A 25,901-nucleotide genomic window follows, 5' to 3' on the forward strand; every position below is an offset into this window, starting at 1 on the left:
TTTCTTTTTTTCATTAGTGCCGGGAACCACACGGTACGTATGTATCTTATAAATTTATTACGCAAATTTTACCACGTAGTGTATCCCCACCTTTTGTCAAACTCGGTCCCGTTAATCCTGATTTATTAAAATTAATTTCACCACTAATTACGATAGAAATTTAATGTACCTAGGTATTTTTGGAAAATTTTCAACTTATTTTGTTAATAAACAAGTATGTGAACGACAGACTAAAAAATAACTCTAACTTTAATTTTATACATACATACTTACAGACATATGGTCACGTCTAGATCCCTTGTGGGGTAGACAGAGCAAACAGTCTTGAAAAGACTGATAGGCCACGCTCAGCTATTTGGTTTAATGATAGAATTGAGATTCAAATAGTGACAGGTTGCTACCCATCGCCTAAAATAGGAAACTTTAATTTTATTTACAAAATATAATTTTAATTACGGCTGATCAAAAAAAAATCTGTGTTAAGTTTTCATTTCACGACTACATTAAAAACTCTCGTTGAAATTACATTTGCATTAATTACCAATGTACTCGAATTACATTATCCAAAATATGAGGCGTAATATGAAAATTTGTTGATTCACTCAATTTCATGAGCCATGGTAATTGATGAGTATTTTATTGTATCAATAATAAGTAATAAGACGTGATACACATACATACATACATAAAATCACGCCTCTTTCCCGGAGGGGTGGGCAGAGACTACCTCTTTCCACTTGCCACGATCTCTGCATACTTCCTTCGCTTCATCCACATTCATAACTCTCTTCATACAAGCTCGGCGGTTTCGGGTAAGACGTGATAATATATATTTATTTATATTTTATATTAATTCAGATTTCTATGGTCAAAATTGTTTTCGTATGTTTTCAAGACACATTCACACATACATACTTATAGTCACGTTTTTATCCATTGCGGGTAGAGAGCCAACAGTCTAAAAAGTCTGAAAGGCCACGTTCAGCAGTTTGGCCAAAATAAGAATCCCGAGCTTATAATCCTATCCCTTAGTCGAATTTTTACGTCATCAATGGGATAGAGGTGGAGTAGTTTTATTATTTTTTAACATTTTTACGTTGAAACCAAAATGATCAATATGGAAAAATGTTTGATTGTGCTATCGTATAGTGCCTTCACAAAACACATAGGTACGTTTCATATGGTCAAAGTATACATCAACGAGTGTATAGATACATGCATACATACGTATGGTCACGTCTTTATCCCTTGCGGGGTAGACAGAGCCAACAGTTTTGAAAAGACTGAATGGCCACGTTCAGCTATTTGGCATAATGATAGAAATGAGATTTAAATAGTGACAAGTTGCTAGCCCATCGCCTAAAAAAGAATCCCAAGTTTGTAAGCCTATCCCTTAGTCGCCTTTTACGACATCCATGGGAAAGAGATGGAGTGGTCCTATTCTTTTTTGTTTTGGTGCCGGGAACCACACGGTGTTCCGGAAGTGAATAGATCTTCGACGTAAGGGCCAGGCCACAACAGTGCGTTGCGGCGTCGCATCGTAAAAACAACATCGCACAGCTATGCGATGCGATGTCGCAACGCAAAAATTTCATCGGATACGACATCGTACGTAAAGACGCTAACCAACGTTTCAGTTTCTAGTGAGACATGGATCGCACTGCGCGTGTTCTACTTCTGCTTGCGTTAAGGCGTATTAAGAAAAAGAAACAGAAAAGAAAGTACTGGGTGCACCCATTACTGACAATTATGAATAAAGATGGAAACCACTTCAAAAGGAAATATGAGGCGCTAAAAGTGGACGAGGTTAAATTTTTCGATTACTTTAGGATGAGTGTAGGAAGTTTTGAAGAGCTTCTTAGTTTGATAAAGCCTCATTTACAAAAGAAATACATATTTAGAAAACCCATCGAACCTCTGGAGATGCTGGGATTAACTATAAGGTAAGAAAAAAATAAACTATTTATACTATAATCATACTGTTTAATCATTTTCACAATTTAGTGTTATTCAAAACTCGTAATCCGATTGTGTGTCATTCGTCAAATTTGTTAGTTCCTCATCGAAATTAATTTGTTCTGGCTCATTTACATCATCATTCCTTGGCGTTTGTGGAGACGATTGCATAGGCGCCGGTGATGTTTCGCATCCGCTTTGGAAGGCACTGCGTTGAATGGATGTTTGGTAGCCACTCTGCATAGACATTTGAGCTGTTTGATAGCCAGTCTGAACAGTTGTTTGAGATGTTTGATAGTTTGCTTGGACGGATGTTTGTGAAGTTTGATAGTGGCTGGGATAGTATGATGGTTGGTGTAAATCAGTTAATATCTGTAGGACACGACTTTGGAAAATTATTGTTTGATTATCATTCAATTTTTCCAATGATGGCAAAATTCCTTTAAAAAAAGATAAATGTCTACTTTCAGGTGTTTTTAAAGCAGCTATAATATTCTTCTCAAATTCGTCTTCGTCAATTTTTCTTTTACGCGATGCAGGCTGGTAACGTGGCATGACAGGTTGCTGGCTTTGTTGGGTTGAGGTGCTTGGTCTTATTTCTTCATCGTCAAGACTTGATGTTGTTTTATTTTGAAAATTCTTTTTCAGAAATAGGAGCTGGTCGTATAGATGATATTGTTTAATTTTTTTGGCCCCAGCTCCGGATTTACATTGTTCGTTTAATTTTTTTTCGTATTTTGTAAAATTATCCTTGATTCCTCTCCATTTTTTTATGACATCGTTACCTAAAAAAATATGAAGAATAATGATTTATTTTGTTTTTTTTTTTTCAGGTACCTGGCGACGGGAAATACTTTTAAAGATATGCATTTCACATATTATCGTGGAAAATCTACAATAACAGAAGTAGTAAAATTTGTTTGTCGTATTTTATGGAACATTCTTAAAAGGTTGGAATTACCAAAAATTACAACAGAGCTGATGGAACAAATTGCTCAAGAGTATGAAAAAAAGACCAACTTTCCTAATTGTATAGGAGCGCTAGATGGAAAACACATTCGTATATTGAGCCCGGATCACAGTGGATCCCTATTTTTCAATTATAAAAATTATAATTCCATTGTTCTATTAGCACTTGTTGATACGAATTACAAATTTATATATGTCGATATAGGTGCATATGGTAAGGAATGTGACTCCACTGTTTTTCAAAATTCAAAACTATACGACTTATTAAAAAAAGGTCAATTATCTATACCTCCGCCAAAACCGTTACCTGGCTTTCAAAAAGAAATTCCTTTTGTCTTCGTGGCGGATGAAGGATTACCACTGACAAATAATATAATGCGCCCATATTCTGGGAAGTTTTTATCGATAGAAAAACGAGTTTTTAATTATCGTTTGAGCCGAGCCAGACGATATGTTGAGAGCGCTTTTGGCATTCTCGCAAATAAATGGCGCATATTTCACCGACCCATTAATGTTTCTTACGATTTCACAATAGACATTATAAAAGCATGCTGTGTTACACAACTTTGTATTGAATCGAGATGGCGCACAAACGTTTGAAGAAATGATTATTGACGATTCTTTGCAAATTTTACACGAAACAACACATGAAAGTAGAACGGAAGCTAACATAATCAGAAACGAATTTTGTAATTATTTTAATAGTAACATTGGAGCTCTAAGTTGGCAGTTAACGAAAATATAAATGTTTATAAGTACTTACCGATTTTTGATTTTTCAACAGTATTTAACTCCTCAAAATTTGAATATAAACTTGTACACACTTCCCTCCATGCTTCTGTTTTTAAATTTTTGTCTTTGAATTGTGATATAGTTTTGTCCCAAAGGACGGGACGTTCGTAAATTAAAGATATCAGGTGGTCGACATCGTACTCCGCCATATCGCTTAAAAAACACGTGCAGGTCGTTCAAAGTATGGACACCGACTAAACGGCAACGCGTTGTCGCATCGCAGATTTGTACGTTGCGCAGCGCATCGGATTTTCCACGATGCGTTGTGCGGCGTCGTTGATTTTTGCGATGCGACGCCGCAACGCACAGTTGTGGCCTGGTCCTAAGTGGTCGAATCGGTAAAGCTTTAGTCTGGTGATCATGACGCACAACGCTGCGGTACAACGCATCGCATCGCATCGCATCGCATCGCATACCGCATAGCGCAGCGTTGTGCGTCATGATCACCAGACCAAAGTTTAAGGTGCCCGCTTAAAATACGTGTTGCGCAGAAGGGCGCAGGTTCGAATCCCACCTCGGCAATGACAATTTTATAAGTTATCTACATTACTGTGAATACATACCGAAGCTCTCACTATGAGGGAAATCGTGAGGAAACCTGCACATTCAGGTAACTGAATGTGTAACAATGACCGATGCAATACGAGTTAAGTTTACCTGCAAAAGTTGCGAAGGTCTTTTTTTATTATTTTATTTGTGTACAGCTTTAAGTTTGTTTGTCACTACTGTTTAAAATTTTTCTTTAGCTTCCTGGTTTGTTTGCTATTTGATGCAACTCAAAACAGGTTGCTAGTGGTTTTTTTTTTGGAGCTCAGATGGGAGTCACAAAAGCAAAGTTTCCACAAATAAGACATTAACCTCAGATACCATGTTGTCAGAGATGCGGTTTCCCAGGCGTAATTCTAGGCTGGCAGAATATCCTCCCTATTACGGCAGTGAAGTCCAAAACATGTCCTTAAGATTTTTTTAATGCACACGTTTTCTAGCTTAATTTATCATTCATCTATATTTTCATGATGTCGTCTATGTCTTTCCCTACTAGCTCTTACCTAACCTAATCTCTTAACCTTTATTCCGATGTAGCTTTTGATCTGTGCTCTAACTGTTTTGCATTCCAGCTTTATTGCACTGTTCCGGTTATTGCCTGCACTGCAAACAGGACAATACCAATAGCAATACCGTCTTTTCAGGCAATCTCTTGGATTATTTAAAGAATAGATGAACGATTTTATTTCTTTTTTTTTTCGGTGACTTTTCTGCGAATAAATCCGCTTATACCTTAATTGTTCCAATTTCTAACGTGGTCTTACCGTAAAAGCACAATAGTCTTTTATCGTAAAAGCACAATAGCACAAAGCGAAATTATTGCATATCTATTTAATTCATATTCTCCTACTAGAATTAAAAACAAAGCTCAAAACAATATTTTTATTTTACTCTTTTGTTAGGTAATTTTTTAAAGCATTAAGTATGGGATGACCTAAAAAAAACTAAAACACCATCCTGACTTATCACAATAACAAACTTTATACCTAAGATAAAGTTATAAAAAGCAAAAATACAGGCCACTTCTGTTCACAAATCGAGAAGAAACTCGTTCAAATTATGCGCAAAAATGCCACGTGCCAATGAATTGGAACATTTTAAAAATGGAAGCATGTCAATACCGCTGTTTAATCTGTGACGTCGTCAGCCGTCACAATGTGTCGAGTCCCGATCCGACAGCCCCGCTTCGTCGCCATTTTGAATGGAGGCCGGGGGTCTAGGGGGGTCAACCAATATTGATGGCGCTATTGTGCCTCACGTTTTAACTAGATGCACTTTGTTCCCGTGCAGCGTTACGATTCCGCTGACGTGTGATGTGTTTCTCTTTAAAACCAGATAACGTTGACCCATTGAACCCTTCCCCGGTAATAATAAATAGACGGTCACAGGGGAGTCTTCATTGGTAGCTGCGGATCAACGAAAATTGGACATTGGATGAATGTTTTACAACTGGCTGTTGCAGTTGTCCTAATTCTTGATGCATTGAGTTAAGGTAGATTTTAGAGTAAATTAAGGTTTAGCGTGTAGAGTGGGGCTATTATTTCGTGACTATTGAGAATGAGCTGTCGATGGTGACGTATTGTAGGCTTTTCACTGTTCAGTCGCAAATTTAGGCGGAGTAACTAAGAGTGTTTGATAGTTGCACAGAAATTCGAACCAACTTTAGATTACATTGCTTTTCCAATCTATACGTACTTAGCCTAAAACACCGGACCAATATAAATTTAAATATAGCAGCCGTGTGGTTCCACGACCAATACAAAAAAGAATAGGACCATTCCATCTCTTTCCCTTCCATCTTCTCATCTTCCATCTCTTACAAACTTGGGATTCTTTTTTAGGCGATGGGCTAGCAACCTGTCACTATTTGATTCTCAATTTTAGCATTAAGCCAAATAGCTGAACGTGGCCATTGAGTCTTTTCAAGACTGTTGGCTCAGTCTACCCCGCAAGGGACATAGACGAGACCATATGTATGTATGTATAGCAGCTATATATATGAATATATATATAACAAAGCAGTAGGAAAGGCTTTGGAAATAGAGAACTTTCTTCTTACCCCCAAACCCAGGCCGAAGGGGGCTCCTCCATACCCAAGATACCCCATAGGAAAAAGATCCTGAGTTCCTTGCAGGCTAACTAGGCCTAGCTAATTGTAAACCTCTACAATTTTCATTCAAATCTTGTCTCATTAAAACCCTTCAGGAGAAGAAAGGACATTGACCCGACTTAGATCAATATACAAATTCAGTTAAGAAGATACTGGAATGCGCAAGTTACTTCGAGATATTATTTCCTCATCATATTAAAAACATTAGTTAGAATTCTAAAGAACTAAGTAACTCAGTAAATACCAATTTTGTGATAACATTACTACCGATGTTTATTTACAAATCCATTGCTTGGGAAATATTACTGTACCTAATTGAAAGTAAAGTAAATAAAGTATCATAGAATAAACAATTATGTTTTTTCTAAAAGTAAATGAGATACCTAAGGTTGTGGTGCTATGAAAAGCGGAGATTCTTTTTTCTTCTATGTCTGCCTTTGTATTATCCCATCAAAAATGGTAGCTTTCTTCCCTTACTCTTCTTTTATTGTATGCTATGAATGCGTGAAAATGACAGAATAAACTAAACAGTCTTTCCCATGGATGTCGTAAAATGCGACTTAGGAATAGTCTTATAAACATGGGATCCTTCTTTTAGGCGATGGGCTAGCAACCTGTCACTATTTTTATCTTAACTCTATCATTAAGCCAAACAGCTGAACGTGGCCTATCAGTTTTTTCAAGACTGTTGGCTCCGTCCACACCGCAAGGGGTACAGACGCGATTGTATGTAATTGTATGTAACATTAATACTGTCCACCCCGCCGAAATCTCATCGCTTACAGGCGCACTCCAACGGCCGCACTTTTCCGTATAAGCGGCATTTTTTCCCTTTTTATTACAGTTTGCTTTTAGGCGCAATTTTATAGACCGCCTTCGAGGCAATTATGTTCCCAACAAACCTTCAGAACGTCTTAGCGGGACGTGAAATGTGAGGATTTTCAGTCCGTTTCACCACAACGGTTAAAATGGTTTGGTTATGTAGCCTCTCTCATTAATGAAAGCAGGTTTACTAACCAAATATATCTGTACTAATATTATAAAGCTGAAGAGTTTGTTTGAACGCGCTAATCTCAGGTACTACTGGTTCGAATTGAAAAATTATTTTTTGCGTTGAATAGACCATTTATAGAGCTTGGCTATGGCTTTGGGCTATATATATAATATCATGAAATATTGGAAAATGTGAAAAAAACGGGGAAAATTATTCATCCTTGTGGGCTTCAATGATGCCCAAAATAACTATTTCACGCGGACTTAGTCGCGGGCAAAGCTAGTATAGTTATAAATTGATAGAGAATTTAAATGGGATCCGTTGTTGTGGAAAGACCTGGACTAACGTATTTTGATCAAGTCAGGGACATCCTGAAAAAAAGTCAGGTCAAGAGTTACCGAAACCGACGCACTTAGATGAAGAGATACAAATTACGATGGATGAAGCGAGAAAAGTATGCATGGATGTAAAGATGAGTCTCTGCCTACCACTCTGGAAAGAAGGAATACATACATATTATCACGTCTTTATCCCTTGCGGGTTAGACAGAGCCAACAGTCTTGAAAAGACTGATAGGCCACGTTCGGCTGTTTGGCTTAATGATAGAATTGAGATTCAATAATAGAATGGTCCTATTCTTTTTTTTATAGCAAAGAAGGCATGATACTATTTATTATTAATGTATTATGTAAAAGGCTGTATAACGTGGGATTGAGCAAACTATCACTTTATCTCAATTCCATCATCTAGCTGAAAGTGCTCTTTGAGTTTTTTGACTATTGGCTCTTTCTAACCCGTAAAGGATTAAGACGTGACATGTGTGTGTCGAACATTCCAAATATTAACGAACAATTCGGGAAATTTCATGAAAAAAAGTATCCTACAGTATCGCAATGACATCCAGCAATATTTGTCCATTTGAAGCCGCCGGCCATTTTTTTTCAGAATTTTCGCCCGCTATCTGCAAATTCGAGTTATAACGGCGAAACTAAATAAAAATAGCGGAGGATGTATATCAGTATGTACGAGAATTTGAAAAATCGATACGAACATACATATAACCACACTTTTTTCATAGAGGGTTAGACAGAGACTTCATGTTTCATTAGTTTAATCCACATTCATCATTATCTTTACAACGTATCCAGAATAGTTAAGGTTAAAACTATCTTGTATAATTAGACCAAATTACTCATTTATATTAATATCAATAAAATGGTTCAGTTATTCCAGATTTAATCTATAACATGCTTCTTTCGCATCCTTACCACTCCAGAGGGGAGCCCGGAGTATTCCTTTGACCATGGATCCTGGATTAGGGGAGTCAGGTTTTTACACGAAGCGACTCCCATCTGACCATCGCAACCTTCGCAGGTAAACCTAACCCGTATTGGATCGATCATGGTTACAAAACCAGTTGCCTGAATGTGCAGGTTTCAGATGATTTCCTTCACCTATCAAATCAAACTAATGTACATAACTTCGAAAATAGTCATAAGTACATGGCCGAGATGGGATTTGAACCTGTCCCTTTCTGCGCATCACGCATTTTAACCAGGCATCTTACCGAGTAGACCACCGACGAATCTATAACATACCTCGTGACTCAAACTTCTTCTTGAATAACGGACATACATAAAAAAACAATTTTTGTCTTTTATTCAAGATCAGAGTAAAACCAAAGTGATTTCATTGTTAAAAAAAAGTAGATCATTCTTTTCATATCATCTAGATGTCTAGATGAAGGTTCGTTGCCACTCATGAGTAACATTGAGATAAGATACCGGGGAGAGTAAACTTTATGAAGTGTAGGTACACTTGATTCACTCACGTTCTATTTTAAACTGTGTGTATAACGCGTCATTTATTGCGTCTCGAAAATAAATTGTACAAATTAGATTAGATTTTGTTGTATACCATTTTTATAAAATCAAAGACTTAAACGCTTTGTCATTTAGAAAATAAATTTCGCCATCGTGTGAGTTTAGTTTACGGGTTTATTTCTTATCGGTCAAAATATGAAAATCGACTTATAAAATCGGTATAAATCTTTTATTTTCTTAACGTGCTTATTCCAATCTTCTGAAGAATACAACAAAAACTCGTGTGGAAAATAATAAACATATTTGTATTTACCAATGAAATCATTACTTGAATTTTCACTTAACTAATGAGTCATTAAATTAAAAAAAAGTACCTCATTTGACATAGCACAGCTGACAAATCAGTTGTGTTTATAAGGCGCTACCGGTTACACGTTAGTATTACGTCATTAGTGAATTCACAACGTGAACGTCAGCTGATTTCATTCAGTTTCTAATTGAATGAAAAGTTATTGAAATGAAAATAATATTATTGTGTTTACTGCTATTTATGTTTGGTACTGCGTCTGGTTGGGGGCCGGGTGACTTCGAAAAATACGGCCCGATGTACATGTCGCTACGATATGTTAAATGTGAGTATTCATATATTCATATTTTTTTGTTTAAAAGTGGATTCACTTTTAAATATTTAACTACTTAGATGATATTATTTTTGTAAGAATATTTATGTTATGCAACTTTATTGACATATTTTTTGGTTAAGCCTCAAGGTGATTGTATCAGTGAAGAAATTAGCATTATTCTTAACTAAGACCGTTCAATAATAATAAATAGAAGATAGTTCTAGAATATTCAAGAAATTTAAGGATATTTGTCTAATTTTGGTTTTAATATGTAAAAGTTTAGTTTATTTTTATAATCATAGATGGCGTTATCCCATATTGAAACGCGATATGGTTTTGATCTAGTACAAACATATAGAGAAATGTGAATTTATAATGAAAATTGTTTAATGAATTTTGATTTCTTCGTTTCGGGAGTTTGAGTTTCATTCAAGCTGCCTTGGTTCGATTTACTCATGTCTAAAATTAATATTTTAAGTCTAGGTATTGTGATTTTCATTATTTGTGTAGGCAACTAATAATGAAATTAGATTTTAGTTGACGTCTTTAAATAATAAAAATCAGGCACAGTTCTTACAAAATACTTTAATGCGTTCGGTACACCCGCCTTTATAATTCAAATTCATACGTTTATTTGCCAACTATGAGTCAAAAATATAATACAGGTGGTATGTATAATTTTGTTCGTTTCATAGCAATTAATATTCGTATACATTAATATATCTTTGATTTGATGTCAAAACTTAAAAACATTGGATTTGTCTTTAACTGATTTCAGAACACAATGGAATTTGATCATCCAGGTGATTAATAAACCTTTTTATACCTCTAAAGATATTCTAATTGCATCATATAACGCAGTTTATTGATAGTTAAAATGTTCAGTTAATAAAATTTAGCGTCTTGGCTTATTAAATACATATATAAATAAATATTCTATTCTATTAAATTAGGACAATTTTTTTCTTCGTCTACAAAATATTCATAGTAACGTAAAAATTTACAGTTAATTTGCCAAGGTCTTCAAACAATCAGCGCATTCTATTTTAAGACGCACTGCTGATTTAACTGAACGGATATAACATGTTACAAGTCAATTACATTCTTTATCTAGACAAATGATTGTAGTGTTGGTGTGAGAAACATAATCCTATCAGAAACTGGAATTTGGGTCTCTTTTTTAGACCATGGGCTAGCAACCTGTCACTATTTACATACATACATATGGTCACGTCTATATCCCTTGAGGGGTAGACAGAGCTAACAGTATCGAAAAGACTGATCGGCCACGTTCAGCTATTTGGCTATTTGAATGTCAAATTCCATCATTAAGCCATACAGTTGAACGCGGCCTTTTAGTCTTAACAAAATAGTTGGCTCTATGTTCTCCGTAAGGGATATAGACGTGGTTATTCTCATCTTGGTCTTCTCCTTTATCACAAATTCACCACTTTCAAATCTTTACATTCTTACCAATAAATACAAAAATTTTGCTCATTTCAGGCGACCACAGCAGAGACTTGCAACTAGACGTGAGTCTCATTGACGTGTACTTTTACGATTTCTCCAAGAACTTCACGGGAGCATACGGCATCAAAGACGCCGCGAAGCAAATCCTCTCGATTCCAAAACTCGACAAAAATAGAAAATTCATCATCTTCAACCCTGGATTCCGTTCCGAAATCACAAAAAAGACTGAAGAAAAGATAAGAGATACGTTCCGAAATTATCCTAACAGCTATTTGATTATATTCGACCATTCAGAATACACTAATGACAAACAAGGAAGTAAAAAGAAGAGTTATGAAAGATCAGTCAGACACGTTTACTATATCGGTAAAGAAATTGGTATAATGCTTTCAGATTTGAAGAGAGGTGGAATTTCTCCAAAACAAATGCACTGCATTGGACACAGTTTAGGCAGTCAAATGTTAGCGCATACTGGAGAAACATTCATTAATATAACTGGTGAAAAGATTGTTAGAATAACAGCATTAGACCCAGCCGGTCCCTGCTTCTCCAACAGCTTGATTCAAGAACAGATAAGATCAGGAGTGGCAGAATACGTAGAAGTTTATCACTGCAACGCTGGTATGTTAGGTACTACAAGTGTGTTGGGCGATATAGACTTCTTTATCAATAAAAATGGCGCTGTTCAGCCTAACTGTCGTACTCCTTACATACCTGGCGTGTTTGATTCTACAAAAGCTGCTAGATGTAATCATAAAACTTGTATAAATGTCTACACAGCTACCGTAGATCATCCCGAAATGTTTTTAGCTCATAACTGTGATACTTACAAGGAGTATAAGAACGGGGCCTGTTCTAGAAATAATGTGACCATTGCCGGCTTTTGGAATCCTGGTAACGCTACTGGTGTTTACTATTTTTCAACTAAAGATTTTGATGTTTAAGCACCCGGCACAGAGTATACAATAGAACGTCAGAAACAAATTTGTGAGTGGACATTGCCATTTCTGAGATTACATTATACCTGTGATTTTAGACTAGTTTTTTTATAAATTAATTTTAGTTCTGTGTAGCGAAAAACTAAGAATACAGAGACAATGTAAAATATACACTTCGAAGGTTTTGTTTATACGAATTCCAATAACTGTTATGTTTATTAGTTACAAGTAAAAACTCAAATATTTTCTCTATAATATAAATGATCTGCACTCTTTTATAACTCTTTTATTTCCCTGCTAGGGATATAGACGTGACTATATGTCTCATCCATCTTCATTTTGTACTTCCCATGGATATCGTAAAAGCGACTGAGGAACAAACTGCTTATAAACTTGGTATTCTTCTTTTAGGCGATGGGCAAGCGACCTGTCACTATTTGAACCTCAATTCTATCATAATGCCAAACAGCTGACCGTGGCCGTGTCATTTCAAGACTTTTGGCCCTATCTACCCCACAAGGGATATATACGTTTGTAAAGGTATATATATGTAAAGGGTTTATCCCCGAAATAAAAACAAGGACAATTACTGACAAATTGATGACAAAGTAACAAGTGTGAGCTAGTGCGGGAATTCTCTCGGGGAATTCCCAAAGACAAGAAAAACATGTTCGGCCTCGTGACTAAAAGTGTTGTCATATAAAATTACTATAGCACTGTATGTAAATTGGTACTGTAGTCATAATCTTTTCCCATATTTATATAATAGAGAATAAGAGATGGAGCGATCTTATCCTTTTTTTATATTTGTGCCGGGAACCACACAGCTCCTTTACATATAAAAAGGTAATACGTATTTTGAAAAAAGTTAACCCTTTTTTACTGCCCAAGTTAAAAATTTTACAAAAAATTACTTATTTATTTTATCATAGGTACCCTTTTAACAAATTTTTGTTCGTTAATTTTTTTTTATCATTGTAAATATATTTTTAAATCAACAAAACCCTTCAATTTAACAACGAGTTACTCATTGTTCTCTAATATAATCGTAATTAGTCAAAATGATGTACCTAGTTAAAACCAAACCCAACAAATTTTATTTTAAAACCAAAACCATTTCATTACTCTCTTTCTCTCATATCAACGTGTTCTTGGTTCTTTTATATATATATATATATAGCCCAATGTTATGTTTACCCTAACTGATGGATTTTCCAAAAAACCTCTCTTGATGCTTCTCAACACACATCATAATATTCCATTATTTAGTTTTCTTCGCTCAGTAATTTCGACTGACCGGTTTCTATCTAACTCACTAAATATTCAGATCAGAAAGAACCTCAGCTAAAAGTTTAAATATTGTATTTAGATTTTGAATCATAAATTATTAATACCTAATAGAAAATACTAAATGCCGGAAACTGTGTGAGCAACAAAACAACGAGTGGATATTGAGGCAATAACTATCTGAGAGTGTTTTAATGAGATATCTCGTAACCATTCATAGAGAACAACGCTGGAACAGAAATGGCGTGGAGCGAGTCATAAGCTTTTAATTTTTTTTGTAAATAGTAAACGTGTTCCAATTTTTTCTATTCATTGGTTCGAATCCCGGCCAGGGCATGATGTAAAACGAACTTTCTACGATTGGCCTGGGTCTTGAATGTTTATCTATTTAAGTATTTATTATAAAAATAGTATCGTTGAGTTAGTATCTCGTAACACAAGTCTCGGACTTACTTCGAGGCTAACTCAATCAGGTTAATTTGTCCCGTATATATTTATTTAATTATTTACTGCAAAAAGCTTCCTAGATGATGCAAATCTTAAATTTTATAACTTCAATGTATTACCATTGGGATTTTATTAGGCGTCGTCTCCATGAGATCGTTTCCACAAGGGAGGGGAGGAAGGGAGGAATCACTACTACTATAATTAAACAAGCTGCACATTGTCTACATTATCGCATCACATTCGCATTTCAAACCACTTTTGCGAATCCTAACATATTCTTCTAACATCTAACAACAGGAGAGCGATTTAGTATCAAAAATGTATTAGTACGGGCGTTTTGTTTATGCGAGCGATTTAGTATCTAAAATTTATTTCGTATGGGCGTTTTGTTAATAACGCTATAAGTCTATGACTTAATCCATCCATATAATAAAGACCTATCGAAGACCGTTTCAAGGAAATTCCGTCGTTATGTTGTTCTCTGGAAACAATTAACTACAAATATTTGACATTATGAGATGTACTTCATAATACATACCGTTTTGTGATCCTATACATAGATTTTATACGTTATATATCGTTTATGTAGCTTCAGCGATACATACATACATGTGGTCACGTCTATATCCCTTGCGGGTTTGACAGAGCCAACAGACTTCAAAAGAATTATAGGCCACGTTCAACTGTTTGGCTCACTGATGAAATTGAGATTCAAATAGTGACAGGTTGCAAGCCCATCGCCTAAAAGAAAAATCTCAAGTTTATAAACTTATCCCTTAGTCGCCCTTTACGACATCCACGGTAAAGGGATGGAGTGGTCCTTTTCTTTTTTCTATTGGTGCCGGGGACCACAAGGCACTTTTTATTATTATTATATGACATTTCAACATCACTTAATAATTGTCATATCTTTTGGTTTCACAACATTGGTTGACGTCAAATAAATAACTCAAAACTAAGTTCACTGCCGCTTCCAAAGCGTCAGTGCAGAAGCGGCAACAAACTGCACTGCAGCATTTTCTTCAATAACGTCAACTTCACAATCATCCATCCAAACTTAGAATCAAAATGTGTACTAAGAGACTGCATTGTTCTAATCAATGGAGCAATAGGTGAATTTACTTCTTTCAAAGTCTTCCCTGTTCACATCTGCTTTACGCGAATTGTTAGCAGACAGTGCCGTGTGGTTCCCGGCAGTGCCGTGTGGTTCCCGGCACCGATACAAAATAGAATAGGACCACTCTATCTCTTTCCCATGGATGTCGTAAAAGGCGACTAAGGGATAGGCTTACCAACTTGGAATTCTTTTTTAAGGCGATGGGCTAGCAACCTATCACTATTTGAATCTCAATTCTATCATTAAGCCAAATAGCTGAACGTGGCCATTCAGTCTTTTCAAGACTGTTGGCTCTGTCTAGCCCACAAGGGATATAGACGTGACCATATGTATGGATGTATGTATGTTAGCAGACAGTAGCTTAAGACGAGAGTGCATTTTTCAAACAACAAGCACCATAAAACATTCGTAAAGGCAGTACATACCGTTGGGACGGCATCGCTTCGTAGTGCTTCTGAGATTATGATCAAAGAAAAAAAGGAGATCTTGTTTTTTTTGTCTGTATAGGATCGCGGTGAACACACCCAGGCCGTACGCCGTGTATTTTCCGGCACTTTAGAATAGAACCACTCCGTGTGTTTCCCATTGATGTCGTAGAAGCCGCTTAAGGGATAGGCTTTTAAACTTGGAATTATTCTTGGGCTAGCAAACTGTCACTATTTGAATCTCTAGCATTAAGCCAAACAGCTGAACGTGGCCTTCCAGTCTTTTCAAGACTGTTGGCTCTGTCTTCCACGCAAAAGATATAGACGTGACAAATTACATATATATGTATAAGATGTAATTTATCTGAACTGTAAAAAAATACTGTGCATTTATGTGACTATATATGTATATTTAGATGTAATTTATCTGAACTGTAAAAAAAATATCGTGTGTAAAAATCTCCTTATTTCTTTCATCTAGAACCCACTGAGAAGCACTTAAACAGCACACTTGACGGCCAGACACCAGTCCATTGTTTTAAAATGCATGCCATTTTTATTTTTATTTTTTATTTTCAGAGCATTTTATGCAAGAACCAAATATCTATCTATCTAATATACATATTTAAACAAGCAATTCTTGTATATATATAATCAGGATCTCTGAAACTTTCATGAAAGTTACAGATTAGGGGCTTTTCGGCTCAAGGAATCGATTTATCAAGGTCCTAGGTTCGAGAAAAGCTCGGTTCCCAAGATATTTACTTTTATGTACGGACCATGGAAACAAAATTCAGTTATTGAATTGAATTATAAAGCCCTTAATTTATCAACAAAAGTAAAATGTTAAGTGGACAATGCATTAAACTCGAAGTAAGTTTGAAATTGGTGTTACGAGATACTAACTCAACGATACTATATTTTATAATAAATACTTAAAAAAAGCCGTGTGGTTCCCGGCACCATTACAAAAGAATAGGACCACTCCATCTCTTTCCCACGGATGTCGTAAGAGCCGACTAAGGGATAGACTTGGGATTCCTCTTTAATGTAAATCCCTGCCAATCTAAGGTCTGCCGCGCCGATGGATGCATGGCTAGGGGCGAGCCTAGTCTCGAGCGTGCCACTTCCGCCATGGGGTTGGGCGACCCCCAGGTAATGGCTAGCCTTACCCTGGCATGCGGGGCTCTGCTGGGGCGGACCAAATTTTTCCCTAGCGTCTCGTGGGAATCGCATTATGAACCTTAAAAAGCATATAAATGGCGGCGATGGTGTCCGCACCCCATCACGTCTCGTTCCCGGCGGGAGCGGTATGCGGTCTGCTGAAAGCCGCTTTGCGACGATGAATGTAAGAGGAGGAATGAAGGATAAGATTGAGGAAGTATGCCAGATGATGGATGAAAGACGTTTGGATGTGTTGTGCGTGAATGAAACGAAGCGGAAAGGATGCGACGCGACGCAGCACGGCCCTTACACGGCGTATTGGTCTGGAATTTCCAGTACCAGCCGAGGCTGTCAAGGGGTCGGTCTAATTCTTTCTGCACGAATGGCTGAGTGCGTGAATGAGTATGAGTGTGTCAGTCCTCGTCTTCTATGGATTAGGCTGAAAGTTGGAATCACTCGGATCTTCGTTCTAGGTGTTTATGCACCTTGGGATGTGGGTTCGAGGGGTACAACATCAGCAAAAAGCGAAAACGAGGAGTTCTGGAATAGTGTAAGAGAAGTATTGAAAGTTACCAAGCCAAATGAGAAGATTATTATGTTAGGTGATTTTAATGGATGGGTGGGTGTAAAGCGTGATGGATATGAAAAGGTGCTTGGTGCGTTTGGTGACGAAAAGGTGAATGATAATGGAAGAAGTGTATTAGAAATTTGTCTAGAGTGGGATCTTTTTGTGTCGAACTCAATGTTTCAACATAAAGAGATCCACACCTACACAAGAGTGGAAGGTATTTTAAAAAGTATGATAGACTTTGTGATTGTAGATGAAAGATTGAAGAACAAAGTGCTGGATACCCGTGCATATCGCGGTGCTGGCATTGACTCGGACCATTTACTGGTGATATCCCGGATAAGGGGTATCTTCAATCGCTGGCGGCACAGGGTAAGGGAGCAAACCAGCGCTTTGGAAAGAGTAAAAGTGGAAAATTTGCAAGATATGGATGTAGGTAAGAAGTATATTAATAGACTGAAGGATGAATTTGAAGATTTAGATGAAATGAGCGATATTGAAGATGGATGGAAGGAACTTAAAGAAAGAATTGTGAAAGTAGCTGTTGAAGTGTGTGGTGTAAGTAGAAGAAGGAAAGGAAAAAATCACAAAAATGCGTGGATGAGTAAAGATGTGCAAGAACTTGTGCGATTAAAGAAGAAAGCATGGCTGGATTTGTTAGCAGCAAAAGCTAACTTAAGAATGCAAGAGGTTATAGATGAAGATGTGAATGAAGCACGTAAGGAATATAAGAAAATGAAAGATTTGGTTAAGAAAGCTGTGATTAGAAAGAAAGAAGAGTATAAAGAGGATTTTGATAAAAGGCTATCAGAAGACTTTCAGTCAAATCTGAAAGTATTCTGGAAATCCGTAAGGTCAGCCCGAGGAAATACTATAACCAGAGAGCTGACTAGGATCAGATGCCAGGATGGTAGCGTTGTGAAAGGAGAAGAATGTGTACTAAAGATATGGAAGGACTATTTTGAAAGTTTATTTGAAAAAAAGGAAGGAAATAAGAAAGATTTCTGCTATAGCGAAGAAAAAGAGAATGAGATGGAAGGCGAAATTGAAATGTTCGAAATTGTGGAAGCACTTAAGAGTATGAAAGCGGGAAAGGCTGCTGGGTGTGATAGAGTGTCGGTCGAGATGCTTAAAGCAGGAAAAGGCGTAGTAGCTAGTCAGTTGTACTGCCTTTTCAATTTGTGTTGGAGAAGCGGCCGAGTACCAAAAGATTGGTGTAAGGCTGTTATCGTGCCACTTTACAAAGGAAAAGGGTCACAGCTGGACTGCAAAAATTATCGTGGTATAAGCCTGCTTAGCGTCGTCGGCAAATTGTATGCTAAGGTATTGATTAATAGAGTCAGGAATGAAACTGATGACAAAATATGGGATGCTCAAGCGGGATTTCGAAAGGGAATGGGATGTACTGATCAGGTCCTTGCCGAAAAGTTTTTGGCCAAGAGTCAAAAAGTCTATTGCACATTCGTAGATCTGGAAAAGGCCTATGACAGAGTTGAGAGGAATGAATTGTGGTCAGCACTTTCTATGCATGGGGTGAGCAGTCTCTTAATACGAGCACTGAAATCCTTATATGAGGATTCGAGTGCTTGTGTCAGGATAAACGGAGCGCACACTGAGTGGTTTAAGATTGAGAAAGGCGTTAGGCAAGGATGTGTTGCGTCACCGTGGCTGTTCAACCTATTTATGGATAGCTGTTTGACAGATTTGAAAGAGTCTAAAAGTGGATTAAGGATGAATGAGTTACTCCTCAAATGTCTGCTCTATGCCGACGATCAGGTTATACTGGCGTCATCAGCGGAGGAGTTACAGGAGATGGTAAACTGTATGCATGAAGCTTTAAAAGAGAAAGGAATGAAAGTGAACGTAAGTAAAACTAAAACACTGGTTTTTGAAATGGAGAAAGAAATGACAGCATGTAATATTTTGATTGGAGGAGAAAAAGTGGAGCAAGTGAAAGAGTTTGTATATCTAGGATCAAAGTTTACATCAGATGGCAAGTATGATAGTGATATTGAAAGGAGAGTGAACGCGGGGAACATGGTGAATGGAGCTTTGCATGCCTTTATGAGCAGTCAGAAACTATCCAAAAAGGCTCGACTGGCTGTGCACAGGGGCGTGTTGGTCCCGACATTAATGTATGGGAGTGAAAGTTGGGTATGGCAAAAGAAGCATGAAAGCAGAATAAATGCAGTGGAAATGAGAGCGTTAAGGAGTATGATGGGTGTGAAATTGAGTGACAGGATAAGGAACAGCGTGATAAGGGAATGTTGTGATGTGAAAGAAGATGTAGTTACAGGAATAGAAAAGGGTATGTTAAGATGGTTCGGTCATGTGGAGAGGATGAATGAAAGCAGGTTGACTAAGCAGATATACAAGGAGAGTGTGGAGGGAAAGGTCGGAGTGGGAAGACCTAGACGAACGTATCTTGATCAAATTAAGGACGTCCTGGTAAAGGGTCAGGTCAAAAGTACCCGAAACCGCCGAGCTTGTATGAAGAGAGTTATGAATGTGGACGAAGCGAAAGAAGTATGCAGAGATCGTGGCAAGTGGAAAGAGGTAGTCTCTGCCTACCCCTCCGGGAAAGAGGCGTGATTTTATGTATGTATGTATGTATGTACTTAATAAATAAACATCCAAGACCCAGGCCAGGTTCGATGGAATTCGAACCCGGGACCTCTGGTGTCACAGACAAGCACAATACTGCTGCTGCACCACTGAGGCCGACAGATTTAATATTGTCCAATTATTTTCTTCAAGTTCTTAACCTATATAATATTATAAAGCTGAAGAGTTTGTTTGGTTGTTTGAATGCGCTAATCTCAGGAACTACTGTTTGTTGAATTGAAAAATTCTCTAATCGATAAAAATCCATTTATAGAGGATGGCTGAAAAAACGGGGAAAATTGTTGATTCTTGAGAGCGTCAATGATACCCATAATAACTATTCCACGCGGACGAAGTCGCTGGCGTGAATAAGTTTTTGCAGTCGGACGGACATAAAAGACATTATAAAAACCTATTTTCACCGTAGACATTGTATGAAGGAAAGTTCAATATTATGCAGAAGAAACTTGCGCTAAGTGCACGCGATGCTCTAAGTGTCTGCACCCGCGTATATCATGTTGCACTTTGTACAGCTTAAAAAGCCTTACGAAGCTTTTTCAAGCTTTTTTTAAATGGACTCTACTTTTTTTTTCTTTTTTATATGCCACTGCTAGTCCAAGGACGTTTACGAGAATTTGTTTTTGAGAAAACATGTGTTTTTGAGTTCTCACATTTCATACTTCTTTCTGACTAAGGGATAGGCTTGTAAATTTGAAATTCCTGTTGTAGGCAATTGGCTAACAGCTTGTCACTATTTGAATTTGAATTCCATTTATAAAACTATACAGCTGAACGTGGCCTTTCAATATTTTCACAACTGTTGGCTATATCTGCCCCGCAAGGGATATAGACGTGAATATATGTAGTTTATAAACGACGCACCTATGCTCACCCTAACTTATACATCACCCTCACTTCTTGTTTTTGTTGGATAATTAAGTTAATTTTTTTTTAATAATTTGTATTAAGAATCAGTTACTGAATAACCTCTTTCAATATTCATACATACATACATATAATCACGTCTATATCCCTTGCGGGGCAGACAGAGCCAGCAGTCTTGTACAGACTGATAGGCCACGCTCAGCTATTTGGCTTTAAAATAGAATTGAGATTCAAATAGTGACAGGTTGCTAGCAAAGAAGAATCCCAAGTTTATAAGCCTACCCCTTAGTCGCCTTTTACGACATCCATGGGAGAAAGATGGAGTGGTCCTATTCTTTTATCTATTGGTGCCGGGAACCACACGGCACTTTTAATATGCTACGCGATTTACCAGACACCCTGTATATTTCCCACTAAATTCAAATACAAAATGAGAAAAAATTTCATTTCTACGGAACCTAAAAATGAATTACCTTTTTCAATCAGAAGCTCTATATTTTAACCCCCCGGACAGTCCAAGTGGAGGTGTTAAGTACTCAACTAATTAAAGACTGAAAGAAAGTTAAGATAGCTTCACTAAGTTGGAAGACTTAAAGTTATGAAACGGTAAATCTTATGAGGTTTCTACGTGTAAAATTGAATTTTCTCCGTATTGAGAGGCAATTACTTAAGGATTTATGATGTTGCCACGGAAGAAGTATTGATTTGAAGTTAATTTGAGGTATTGAGTATCATACACCGACGAGCTTGTATGAAAAGAGCGAAGAATGTGGATGAAGTGAAAGAAGTATGTATCTATTACGCAAAAAACTAACATGATGGCAATGAAATATCTATTAGCGAACTAATTTGTGGCATTGATAAGGGTATGATTTGTTGATCTATATATCAAGTGGAAAGATGTAGATAGTGCTTACCTCTTTTGGGAATATAGTAACTATATATGTGACAGATTACACAGATTCAGCAAGCTTCGAAGTTAGTTCGAGACTTGTGTTACGGGATACTAACTCAACGATATTAAAATAATATCTATAAAATATAGATATTATTTTATATTTGTGCCGTGTGGTTCCCGGCACCGATAAAAAAAGGATAAGACCAGACCTACATGTTCCCATAGAGGTCGTAAAAGGCGACTAAAGAAAAGGCTATATAAACTTGGGATTCTTCTTTAAGGTGATGGGCTAGCAACCTGTCACTATTTGAATCTTAATTCTATCTTAAAGCCAAATAGCTGAACGTGGCCTATCTAGTCTTTACAAGACTGTTGGCTCTGTCTACCCCGCAAGGGATATACACGTGATTTTATTTATGTAGGTATGTATTGATCTTATCGAGACTGTTGGATCTTTTACCTCGCAAGGGACATAGTCGTGATTATACATTATGTATGTATGTAAATTTTAAATAAATCACGAAAAAAAAAAAGTAGCAAAATCTGGTTTATCTTTATGGCAACATTCATACAGAAAGCAGATGTAAATAAAACGCTGTTGTCTATGAACGTTACTTAATTACTCTTCACAAACCCTCTCAAAATGTTTACTTAACGTTTTAATAGACCTCTCCTTCATTATGCAAGCAAAGCGGATTTTAAGGCAGATGTACACTTGTGTGAATGTTAAATATTTGTGTGCTATCATCATTTGAGTGTGTTGCATTTCTAACTGAGCTTCAGTGCCCTTCCTACTACCTAACCTAATCTTTTTAATTGAAAATTTGAATGCCTATGCCCACAATCTGCCGGATGGTGAGAAAGAGGTCTAAAGTAGGCAAGCTTAAATAGTGCATATTCACTCTTGCCTGGAAAGTTGTTTGTTTCAGTGATAAAAAAAATAGTAGTTAGTTCGCAAAAATAAATTGAAATTGAAGCTTGTATGTTCCATCAGCGTGGCCTTTCATTCTTTTGATGACTGTTGGCTCTGTCTGCCCCGCGGGGGATATAGAAGAGGGTTTCCCGAAATACCCGCTGTTACGGAAATTGAAGGGATATTTCATTTGTGTGTGCCGTGCAATGCCGTGTGGTTCCCGGCACCAATACCACCAATACTACAAAAAGAAATTAAAACTAAACATGTAAAAAAATGTCTGAAAAATAAATTATTTTTCTAGTATCAAGATCAAGTAAAGTACAGAGTTGTCGGGATCGCTCAGCTGAATGAATTGTGTCGTTAACCTCTGAATCTTACGCGTCGCTTTTCCGCCGGCCTGGGTGATATGACGTATTTAGGATCGTGGATTTTGATACTTTTATTTTTTTCGTACTTTCTAAAATATGAACCGATATTTTTCTTTTAACGTTTTTAAATATCCTTTAGATGAGTACACTTAAATTTATGCAGTTGAATTAAAAGTCATCCTGTATATCATGCAACGCGAAAGTTTTAAAATTATAGACTTAATCTAATTACATACATACATATGGTCAAGTCCCTTGCGGGGTAGACAGAGCCAACAGTTTTGAAAAGACTGATCGGCCACTTTCAGCTATTTGGCTTAATGATAGAATTGAGATTCAAATAGTGACAGGTTGCTAGCCCATCGCCCATAGCCCATTAATCTATGTAACAAATGATACTTAATATTAGGGCCCGTAACAAAAATAAACACCGCCAAAATAAATTGTCACCCGCTCATCACTCATTTGGACACCCGGCTTTACACGGAGCCCCAAATAAAGGAAATGTCGGAAAAATAATATCGCTGCTTAATTGCGAGTTAAAATTTGTGTACTGTTATCATAACGGTATCTGCGCGGGAACGTGGAAAAATATTTGTGGAATCTTTACGGTTGAAGTGAGATAATTATGAGAATTTAATGTCCTGTATATATATATATTTTGAGAATTCTTTGAAAACGCTTCTTCGTAGCGCAAAAAATGTGTTTGAAAATACTGACGCTAAGGTATATATACCGTATATGTACCTCATATAATATTTATATATATACGCCCTCGTCTATCCTTAACGGAGAAGACAGAGCCAACAATCTCGAAAAGAATGTAAGATCACGTTTGGCTTAATGATGGGAGACTGGTTAATAGCCTTTCACTTACACAATTTTTCGGTTTATTCACTAATACTAAAGTCATTAACAGCTACTAATAAGGATGTGAAAAATAACGCACTAGCCGAGATTCGTACTAGGGACCTCGACACTTAAGAGAAATTCTAAAACGTATCTTCTTTGTAAATAACAAGTTTGATTGAAATGCGAGCCGAATAGCCAAATGTTTTTTTTTTAATAAAAGCAAATTGATTGGACATAGACAACAATATTTTTTTCTTGCAAATACATATATTATGTAAGTAGTCACCAATTCATTCATTTGATATTTCATAATTATTGGCCAATTAATTATTTGACAATTCATTATTACATATTGACAATCATCATTTAGAAATTCGAAATAAGAACACATTCAAATTGTTTCTTTTAATTTGAAATATCATACCAGAAATAAAGAGCTTGATACATATAACACCGTCAAGAGTCTTTAGACAACGTCTTAGAGATTTCTGGCCAGTACGTGATGGAAATCTTTATGAGTACAAGACAGAACCGTTTGCAGTATTTTAAAAATGTTCAGGGTAAATTGCCTGTTCGTGAAATGTAATAAAACTCGCCTTTTGTTTGGCCGTCACGTTTCTAGACGTTTTGAATTTTATTTTTACGTCCCCGTGGACTGAGGTGCTTGCCTTTATTCTGGAAGTGTTGGGCCATGAAATTTTATAACTCTCGTTAAGTTTTTTTTTGCGCTTTAGGAGCTAAGGATTATACCGTTATGTTATTCGAAACTCGTGCCCTTGAGGATTTGAACGTGTTTGAATTTTGTGTATAGTATCAGATGAAAACTTTGGAATTTTTTGGAATGACACCGACCCAAGACTGTATTATATATATTGAAACTAATTTTAATGAACAATAGTTAAGAAATAAGTTAAGCATTAAAGATAACAGGTTGTTAGCCCATTGCCTTCATGAAGAATCCCAAGTTTATTAGCCTATTATTTAGTCGCTTTTTACGTCAGCTATGGTAAAGAGTAAAGTGATGTCATTGTTTAGTACCGAGAACGACACGGATAAGTAAACATACCTACATACATATAATCACGCCTCTTTTGAAAGGTAGGCCGAGACTTCTATTCTTGCATACCTACGTAAAAAATTAAAAAGTTGACGTTTACCAATTCATCCATCCACTGCCACATATATCTCGATCATTCGAAACCCTCAAAAAATTCAATATTCATAGACCATCTGATATTTATTTGGGGCAGGGCGACAAACCATCGCACAAAAACGACGAAGCATTGATTTATGTATAACAAGTTTAAGGCGTTGTCCATACGTAACTTTGAAAGGACACAATTCCTAACTTCATAACATTTTTAATGGAACCTACGTTGTAAATTCAGTACTTGCTTTAGTTACGAAATGCATTATATTTATATAAAAGAACTACTTCTGATTGGCCTGTGTCTTGGATGTTTATCTAGGTATTTATATTGTAAAATATAGTATCGTTGTGTTAGTATCTCGTAACATAAGTCTCGAACTTACTTCGAGGCTAACTCAATCTGTCAGAGTGTCGTGACAAAATCATGTGACGCGATTTCGTGGCGGCAAACATTTTGGACCGATTTGCATCAAACAACTAAAAACAATTCCGTCTGATTAATTCACCTTTCAATCAAAAACCGTCCATCCGTTCGGGAGATACGGTGCCAAAGACAATCACACATACAGACAAACACGTCAATCTTCAACAACAACTATATCACGGCGTCGTTTTTTCGTCACTGATTAAAAAAGGCAGCTAACATATTTATATTCTAAAATACAGTTTCCGTTAAAAAACTAACCATTTTGCCTCAACCCTTACGAAGCCAACACGCGCCACAGGCCACAGGGAGCTACTCGATTTGCCGGTCCACTGTTTTTTCCCACCAATTCCCACGAATTCCCGCCACCTGCGTGAACATTTCACGCCAATGTGGACATATTAAATCTACCATGAACTGTTTATAGACACTTTGGCATATTGAAATGGACGGAAATAAACACGCTTTTAATTAAAAACGCTGCATGCATACGTATTATAGCGGTGTGCGACAAATTAATTTAATACAATTAAAAGTACGCTGATATTGCCGGTAAAATGAAGGTTTGGTAAGTC

The 25,901-nt window shown here is 36.8% G+C and overlaps 1 protein-coding gene and 1 pseudogene across 1 annotated transcript; both read left to right on the top strand.

The window, feature by feature from the left end:
- Positions 1-1,506: 1,506 nt before the first annotated feature.
- LOC132902351 (uncharacterized) lies at positions 1,507-3,683 on the top strand (annotated as a pseudogene).
- Positions 3,684-9,205: 5,522 nt separating this feature from the next.
- LOC106142178 (pancreatic lipase-related protein 2) lies at positions 9,206-12,489 on the top strand. Its single transcript, XM_013343858.2, has 2 exons — positions 9,206-9,822; positions 11,317-12,489. Exons 1-2 carry the CDS (start codon positions 9,708-9,710, stop codon positions 12,225-12,227), a joined length of 1,026 nt encoding a protein of 341 aa, XP_013199312.1. The 5' UTR covers positions 9,206-9,707; the 3' UTR covers positions 12,228-12,489.
- Positions 12,490-25,901: the final 13,412 nt, after the last annotated feature.

Source organism: Amyelois transitella, chromosome 12 (genome assembly GCF_032362555.1).
Source record: "Amyelois transitella isolate CPQ chromosome 12, ilAmyTran1.1, whole genome shotgun sequence".
In the NCBI taxonomy this organism is placed as follows: Eukaryota; Metazoa; Arthropoda; class Insecta; order Lepidoptera; family Pyralidae; genus Amyelois; species Amyelois transitella.

Coding starts and splice junctions, on each gene's coding strand:
- LOC106142178 (XM_013343858.2), top strand. CDS start 9,708: ATGAAAATAATATTATTGTGTTTACTGCTATTTATGTTTGGTACTGCG. Junction 9,823..11,316: donor GTCGCTACGATATGTTAAAT/GTGAGTATTCAT, acceptor TGCTCATTTCAG/GCGACCACAGCAGAGACTTG.